General features: G+C 37.8%; 1 protein-coding gene across 1 annotated transcript in view; it reads left to right on the top strand.

Moving 5' to 3' along the window:
- The window catches only part of HELLS (helicase, lymphoid-specific), a 28,019-nt gene that overhangs the window by 2,494 nt on the left and 16,455 nt on the right, over positions 1 to 9,070 (top strand). The window contains 7 exon segments of the mRNA XM_009322479.1: positions 3,406 to 3,528; positions 4,863 to 4,922; positions 5,412 to 5,448; positions 5,541 to 5,605; positions 6,076 to 6,117; positions 6,931 to 7,155; positions 8,623 to 8,841. Of these exon segments, the coding sequence (XP_009320754.1) occupies positions 3,406 to 3,528; positions 4,863 to 4,922; positions 5,412 to 5,448; positions 5,541 to 5,605; positions 6,076 to 6,117; positions 6,931 to 7,155; positions 8,623 to 8,841 (771 nt within the window).

The raw sequence follows: 9,070 nt of genomic DNA on the forward strand, positions 1-9,070 counted from the left end.
TTTATTTTGAAGGCTAACGGTGGACTCTTGCAGTCAGCAAGAAGCTTACTGCGTTTTATACTCATTTAAGTTTGCAATGAGAAGATTATACCTCTTCGCTTTTGTCGTTCCGAGCGTAGAAATCTAAGATACCATGCCTTTAAAGTAAGCTGATTTCAGAAAGGGTAGTAAGTTCAGATTCTTCTGAATTTCTATCTGAAATATTAAAGGCAAGATTTTTTTGTTTGCGTTTTCTGTATGTGTACATAACGCTTCTTTTCCTCTTTTTGCTCCTTATTTTATTAAAAAAAACCCATCAAACAAGCGACCTGATTAGAGCTCAGCAGGACACTTCTATAAATACCATTTATCCTTTCCAGAAATAAGCCCGGTTGTGCGTTTCTTTTGGTAGCAGGTATAGTTTAGGCAGCTGCTGTCACTGGCAGCTCATTCTTTTTACAGTGGTGTTTTGAAGGCCGCAATTGAACTGCGTCAAGGAAGTACCCTGGCTTAAAAAGCCTAGCCAAAAAGGATCGATTTTACGCCAGTCGCTTTCCCGGTCTGCTCTCCTGCTCTTCCCTGCACGCAGTTGTGCAGGAACCCCTAAGATGGAGGGGAGCGGGAGCTGCTTGACCTGGCACTGGTGCCAGGAGAAATGTACCTGTAATCATCCTGATGTTTGGCATGTGTACTTCTGTTTGCTTATGTTGCAGGGAATGTAGGCTGCTTCAAGGAAATGATGCATCCCTAACACAAATGACATAATCATTACTACATTTCATTTCTCTCTTGCTGTGAATGTTTTCAAATGTTGATATTAAGCATTGGTTGATATTAACCAGTCTGTTTTGGAGAGAGAATGTGAAAACATGATGCTTCTAGACCTGTGCTGATACAAATTATCAAGGTATCAGAATGCTATATAAGGTATTGTATTTCAGGCATAAGGAAATATAAGCTTGAAAGAACTCTTAAATGCTCTTTTGGGAATTGTATTCTAAAGAATTAGTGCTATTACTCAAAATACTTGAGAAATCAGTGTTTGGGGTTTTTTTTCTATCTTTGAGTGCTCTCATTTTCTCCTTTTCTGTTAATTACGTAACTTTGTATTCAGCCCACAGGAGGCTGATTTCTTAAAAATTGAAGCATTATTCTAAGGGCATGAAAAATACAATTTCTAAGGCCTGGAACTAATTTTAGTTACTCTTTCTCTTTTCACTAAGAAAAGTTGTGATTTATAAAGGTATGTTTTTAGGCTGCAGCATTTTGTGATACTGTAGTTAGAAAATAATACTTTATTCTCCCAGAAGTCTCATAATCTTCCTTCTTGCAAACAGTAAGTCATGATAGAGCCTGTCTGAACTTCTCTTCAGGTATTCCTTGGAACTAAAAATTTGGAGGCAATGCTTTTGGAGGGTAAGGAGGAAACCCCTGTAGAGCAAATTATCTCATTGCACAGGAAGTATTGAGAAAAGGACTTAGAATTTACTTTCTTTCACAACCAACCACTATGTAACAATGCTAGAATGTGATAGGGCTGGGGATTTTTGTGCTCTCGCCGTCTCTTGAGAATCCGCAGAGCTTACCTCTAGGAAGGGTATCCTAGAGTATCCAGGGTATCCAGACTCCATTGTCCTGTGTGCTTCTGTCATGCTTTCTCTGTGCAATCTGGGGCCAGTCGGATCAAGGGAAACTGCTGATGTCGTTAAACCCAGGCTTACTGGCATCTCGGGGGCAGTTGATGTTCTTGAAGCTTCTGAGTTTTTTATGCTTGTCACTTCAGCAAAGCCCCTGCCAGGTGATTTGTACAGCAGTTCAACAGAAGAGTCACTTGTTCTTTCTGTGGGCTGATGGCAAAATACCACTATGCAAATATGCAAGAACGTGCAGTGATGAAACAGTGGCAAATTTTTGACCTTTTCAGTAAAAAAGGGGAAAAAACCCCCACTTTGAGGCTTGAAGATTGAGTCAAAGGGCAAAGTGGAGAAATCGTACAAGTTCACCGCTGTACATCATCTTTGAGTTTTCTTTTTTTCCCCCTCAAAATTTTTGCAGTTGGTCAAGGGAAGAGTCCTTTAGATTGTCCAATTAATGGAAGGATGCTGTGTTCACTCCAATAAAAAATGAGCAATAGCAATTTGCTGAATGAAGTTATTTTAGTTTCAGTTATATTCCCTCTTGGCATTGCCATCAAGAGTTGATCTTTCTGAGCTCAGGTACTTTTCATCTGAAGGAAAAAACTTGGATAGGGGAGAGCAGAAGCAAATAAAAACTGTATGGAGAGTCACAAGAAGGCAATCTCTTCCCCCAAAGAACTTGTCGAGATAGAGCTTCCTCTCACAAAAGAATATGGTGATGGCTACCTGATAAGAATGATGTGGAGTACTGTCTGTGGAGTACTGTTTGTGGAAAATAAAGGTGTGATTTCTGGGGGAGAGAAACGTGCTCCCCCTTTTCTGTGTCACACAGTTTGTCTCATGATTCAGCTAATATCCTTTTTCCCTGCCTGTTAGTCTATTTAGTTTCAGAAGATTCCCTACCCTTTCTGTCTTAGCTTAGCCTGTCAGTCCCCCAGTGTTTCTTCTGAAGGCAATGGCATAGATAAGCATCTTGTAAAGCTCTGCATCTTGCCTTTCTGAGCTTTCTCTTGGAGATGCTAATTTATACCTTTTCACTCTTTGATATCTCAATCTAACAGGCAATGTTAGATGAATGCAGAGGGATGAATGCTTTTTTACTTTTTGGGGGAGTCTTGATCTGAGTTTTAAAGAGTAATTTGCAAATTTCTAAATGCACAGCCTTGACTAATTCAACAGAAGTTACTTTTAAAAGCATGTGTGGATTTTGTAAGCAAAGCAAGCAGAAGTTAGTGTTTTCACACTGGGAATTGACTTGACCTCTGTAAATTAGGTGTGATGGTTTTGTAGCTGTCTGACTAGCTTGTTCATAATGTACCTTTGCGCTGTACCTTTGTGCAAATGGCACATGGAGGAGTCCCAACTAATACTTGGGAAACTGTGCTGAATTTTGCCAGGTAGGGTGGTTTGTTTTTTTTTTTTTTTCCTCCCAAATTTTGCAGGCTGCAAATAAACTTAAATTTCCTTTTGCTCTAAATCTATAAATTGGAGTTTAGTCACCTTTAAAGAGCCCTTGAATGCCTTGTGCTACTGCGCTGGAAGCATGTGCGTTGCAGAGCTCTGTTTACATATGCAAGCGAGTGCAACCCTCAGTGACTTTCATCTTACAGCACTTCATAGGTACATATGAGTCCATACACTCGCAAATCATAGATGTGTAATGACTGGAAGGGAAAGGTTGTGTGTGTGTGAGACAATTGTAGTTATCATGTAGAAGAACCATTCATTATATTGAAAGCATTAACTCTGAAGCATCCATAAATACTTGACATCTCTTTGTGTTGGCCAGGCTCGCACTTCTTGGGACAGGGAGTCAAGTGAAATGCGCTATAAGAGGCTTCAACATTTGCTTGAAAAAAGCAACATCTATTCCAAATTCTTGCTAACCAAAATGGAACAGCAGCAACTGGAGGTAGGTGTATTCTTTCCTGCAGTCGGGATTCTTAAGATGGGCTGCCATCTGTTGCGGGGGTTTTTTTTGCCATCCAGCTGTTTGAACTGAAGTAAAAGTGCTGTTAAGATTGCAATAACAACAACATGAAAATCTACTGGAACTACTGCCCAGGAATGAGGTGGTGCTTCACATAATATTCAGAATTTGTTCTAAAAATTAATAGATGAATTATAATTCATACTCTTTCCAATCTGATTTAAAATCACAGTGTAAAGGTGGCACTGATATCTTTACAATTCTTCTGTTGGCCTGAGTGCTAGGAAGAGAAAATAAATGTTTGAAATAAGAAACAAAGTTTAAGGGAGCTAGAAACCCTGGAGGGAGGACAGAAGATGCGAAGAATTGACAAGTAGGAAGTTGTGCAGCCTATTTGTGTTAATTACTGAAGGGTGAGGCGTGTTTTCAGGATGCTAATGTAGCCCTCCCTCAAAGAAATTTATAAATTACAGTGATCTGAGGCCATGGTCTTCCCAAAAAAGAGCTTCCATAAAATGATTTGATGTGTTTTCTTTTTTTTTAATCTATGGGCTGCTGAGTTCATATCTAGCTTTATCTTGACTTTCTTAACTGTACCTTTAAGGACAAGCTTGTAAGAGTTTACACTTGAGAGAGAGGGAGAATCTTAGGAAAAGATTCAGGGCAACGACATTCTCAGAAAAGTGACACTGACAGACTGCAGGAACCTCCTTTCTAAAATACTTTTCTAGTTTTAACTGTCAGCTCAAATTCATGGTTACTGCATTGATAGAATGCATGTTTCAGTACTAAGCCTTGCTTCATCTGATAAATACCAAGGTGTCTCATCTCTTTTTCCAGGGTTCTTTTGCTTTTAGCAAGTAGAAATAGTAGGAATGAAAATCTTAAATTCTTCAAAACAGGAAAGCACTTCTTCCTTAAAGGCATCGTAGGCTACTTTACATTGCTTTCTGTTCCGCAATGAACACAAGTGGTAATATGTAGAAGTTAAAGGGCAGCTGCATACATGGAAACCTTACTGCAAAAGATGTGATCTTAAGGAGTTTGCAATTGGGAATATTTTTGTTGGAGTCTTTCTAAATTACTGTATTTAAGAGTTTAAAGTATTCACTGACAAGCAACTCAGAGCAGTTGCACTTTCTTGTCCAAGTTTGCAAAAACAAAGTCTGTAGAGTACACAGAAGTCTACGTTACCGATGTAATCTATGCCTGTTATCACTTCTATAATGGATAGTTCTCTTGTGGGTGTTATTGAAAGGTATAAAATGTGTGTGGGGTTTTTTGTTGGTGTGGGGTTTTTTTGGTTTTTTTTTTAGGAACAGAGGAGGAAAGAGAAGTTAGAAAAAAAGAGAGAGATGATGTTAAAATCTGCCAAGGTAAGATTACCTAGCTATTTTATGCAACTTTCTGAATAAAAGTCTGACAAATTACAATGTCAATTTTGATAAAGGTAGGTAAACTAAATAAGTTAGATTAGACAGTATTTGACTTGCAGGATCTATCTAGTATACCATATTTATTTTAACAGTAATAAGACTGTTTAAAAGTGCTTAAAAATTGCATACCATGACAGTCATCTTAAGGAGATGTTTCTGACTAATTTATACTAAAGAAAATGGTCTGAATTTGTCTTGAGGAGGTTTTTTGTTTTAGCAATGATTGTTTATTCAGCCAAGATGCTGAATAAGTAATAAAAAAGATAAGCAGGAACTTTTTTTTTGCTGTAGTTTTAAAAACTGTTTAATAGTAAAAGTTTCGAGAAGCTTTCAAAGGCAATGGTTTGAGGCTGATTACATCTTTTTATCTGTGTCATGATAGTTAGAGATGCATAAGATGATGAACCTCTTCCTATGTTTATTTTCTAGGGTCAAAATCCAGTTGATGGCAAAGAGGAGAAATCAGGTAATATATTAGGCTTTGCCTTTTGTCAGTACTGGTGTTTTTACTTCCTTTAGTGTTTGACATGTTGTATAAGCTGAAATGCTATCTTACAGGTGCGAAAAAAAAAAGAGGGAGAGAAGATGGGACATACAACATCTCAGAAATTATGTCCAAAGAGGTAGGCCATAACTATAAATAGGCTTGTCTGGATTTTTGTAGCACAAATTTTAACTGGTGAGGCAATTGCTGTGTATTTTGAAGCAATACATTCTTGTACATTGCCATCAGAGATTATCAACCAACAGCAGTCTGTCTGTAACGTAGGACTTTCTTCCAGCAAAGATCTATGTAACAAGCAGTGTTGTTAGACCTGTAGAATTCAGATGTCTTTTTTTTTTTTAAAAGTATTTGGGGAAGCAAGCTGTGAAGAGACTACATTGCCAGTTGAATTTTCAGTTACTCTTTGTAACTGGGATGTGTTCTCTGGTGTGTGGCCTTGTTTAGATGCACTTGTATGATTAATGATGTTTTACGGAAAGCTTTTTAAAGTATGTCCAGATTCTTCAATTAAAAGATCTCATGAAATAGAAATTGTAGTAGCCTTTAAGGTTGAAAAGCGTATAAGCATATTTTTTTCTTTGTTTCCAGGAAATATTATCAGTGGCAAAAAAAAGTAAAGTGGAGAATCAGGTATGTTGGCACATGTTATTGCAGTTTTAGTGTGTTAAGCCCAAAGGGAGGGAGGGCTTTTTATACTTTATAGCATATCTGTAAACTTTTCCTGTAAATAAACATCTCTCTGCTAGATACTGAAGTCCTGAATTAGAAGTTTAAAAAAGTGGTGCAAGTGAATGCACTTAAATACTTATTTTCAGAAATCCGAGGTGAAAACTTCTAATTTTTTTTTTAAGCACTGAATTTGAATGCATTTATACTTTATAGAACGCCTGTAGTTTCAAAAATAAAGGAAATAGGAATTTACTAAGAAATATTGGTGCTGTGTATAAGACCTTAAGACATAGTAATTTTTAAGTATTCAAGCATGGAGATAACAAGTGTGGTCTCTTCCACTTCTGCTGTAGTTTAAAAGCTACGTGCACAGTATGAATTTCTTTCCAACATTCTCTAGAATCTGCTTACAGAAAGGAAATAGCTGCATTAAATGCCAGCCACTGTAAGGAAAGTTTTCAGTTTGCTTGCTTTTATGGGTGAAAAAATTATTAGCCCAGTTGCTTCAGTAGCTATCACTGCTCTTCAATTCTAAATGAGTAAAGAATGCATATAAGGCACTGAAATTTTGCATGTTGACATCTACCTATGTAGTAATATTAATCCTAAAAATAAATTCTACTCTTGAGTTGACAGTTACTCAAAGTAAGTCTTTGTGTCAGGGGCTGACTTACTTCACTGCGCATTAAGACTGGTGTAAATTGCGCAAAAGTATGTCTTAGCTGGGCTTTGATGTGCATTCCACTTGCACGTTTCTTGAACTTCCCTCTATAGGATGAAAGCTCTTCTGACAACCTGTGTCCAGAAGACCTGCAGAAAAACGGAGATTCAAATAGCGTCATTAAGGATAGATTGTGTCAAGCTGTACGACACAGTGCCAAGCAATTCCTTGATCCAGTACGGAAATTTAATGGACAGCCAGTGCCTTTCCAGCAGCCAAAGATTTTTACTGGAGGTGTAATGAGGTGGTACCAAGTGGAAGGCATGGAGTGGCTACGGGTATGGAGCGATTGTTGTTGAAATTGAATCTGTTGCTGTTTGGAAACAGAGAAATGGAGGGGAAGGGACACTAGAAGTCTGTCGTCATAGTTGGTACAGGGAAGGTGAAGAAGAGAGACAGTTCTTTATGATTTCTCATGATACAAGAATCTGGTGTTATGAAAAAGTTGTCAAGCAGCAGATAAAATGTTTCAGCATGGGGAGGATATTTGTGTTTGTAAACGTTTCTTTAGAGTTTCTGGTTGGTGAAACCTTCTCCATTTATTTTCTTATTCAACTCAACTGTCTTTTCAGCTTCTCCTTACAAATACTTTGTGAAAGCAGGACTATGCATACTACTAAGGGACAGTCTTACTATTTTTCTCTCTCAAGGGCTTGAATACCTAGCCCATAGGTGTTTAAAGACCCACTGCTTTGCAGGCCTGACACGGATGAGTTTTCCATTCTCTGCATCTTGGAATCTAACTAGTAATATTAACAGTGTTTTAAAAATATTTTGTGTTTAGCCTTTGAAATCAAAAACTAAAGAAACTTGCCATAAAAATTGCCCACATACATATTTAACTTCTACCCATTTTTGCTTGCCAGCCAAATTCAAACAACTTTGCTTTTTAATTATCAGAGCCAGACAGAACTAATTTTCATTCTGCTACTGATCTCATATTTCCCTTGGTTTTTTTCTTTCCTTTTTTTTTTCTTCCTCACAAGTGTATGTATCTTGTTTTAACAGGCTTAGGCTGATCTCACAAGTGAGTGCCACTAAACTCACTCACTCTGTTCTGTCACTGGGAAATGCGTAAGGAAGACAGGCCTGTACTGGGAGGGGGGAAAAAACCAGCTTCCTTGGGCCCTCTGTTACAATAACCTTCTTTATGAATAGTAGATAAAGTAGCCAAAGAACATTTCTGCATCTGTCTTTCTGTTCTTTTGTGAGAGGTTGCTCCATCAGTTGTCAGAATAGGCAGTGTCTGCACAAAGAACTTTTGCTGGAGCAGCTGGCTGTGTCAGGAATTGCACCTTTTTCCTATGGTGGAGTAGCTGTGCCTCAGATAAAACTGAAAAAACAGAAAACTGAAAGATCAGCACAATAACTTGGTCTTTTAGAGGGGGGAGCTAAGGGAATTCTTGGGAGCTGGGATAGCTAAAAACTTGGGTAGTGTAAAGCTTGTACTTGCAGTTGAAGTGCTTTTTGATATAACACTAATTTACATCCTTTCCTTTGATACCGTTCTGGTTTTTGCCTCCTAGTCAGGCACTTAATTGGCTAGAAGCACATACACCTACGTATGAATGTCTGGGGTTTACAAGATGCTTGTATTTGTTTTCATCATGGAGAAATCTTACTTGTCTGTAATATAAAATGTGCCTAGTAGAGAGTTTCTACAGGTGTTACATTCCTAAAGATGTCTATTGTTCTTAAGATGTGTTGGCTATTTTGCATTTACATGTCTTTTTCTGTGTATGCAGATGCTTTGGGAAAATGGTATCAATGGCATTTTAGCTGATGAAATGGGGTTGGGGAAGACGATCCAGTGTATTGCAACAATAGCACTGATGGTGGAGCGAGGAGTCCCTGGCCCATTCTTAGTATGTGGTCCTTTGTCTACTCTTCCAAATTGGATGTCTGAATTCAAGAGATTTACTCCAGAGGTAAAAGAAATGAAGATTTTTCTTTTTCTTCCTTAGGTTTAAAAGAACAAATTATTTAATTCTTATTCTAATTCTTTGCCTTGAAACTTTCTCTATATAGAACATCAGTTTAATTGTAATTGTTTATGTCATTACTACACACTGTGCCATGACTTGCTATGTATTTATGCCTTCTTGTAACAGAGCTAATTATCTCTACTACCTTCTGTTTAGGTTTAAATGAGCTTAGTTCACCTGACTTCTAAACCTCTTTTTTTCAGATTCC

This window comes from Pygoscelis adeliae, unplaced genomic scaffold (genome assembly GCF_000699105.1).
Source record: "Pygoscelis adeliae isolate BGI_AS28 unplaced genomic scaffold, ASM69910v1 Scaffold244, whole genome shotgun sequence".
Classification (NCBI taxonomy): Eukaryota; Metazoa; Chordata; class Aves; order Sphenisciformes; family Spheniscidae; genus Pygoscelis; species Pygoscelis adeliae.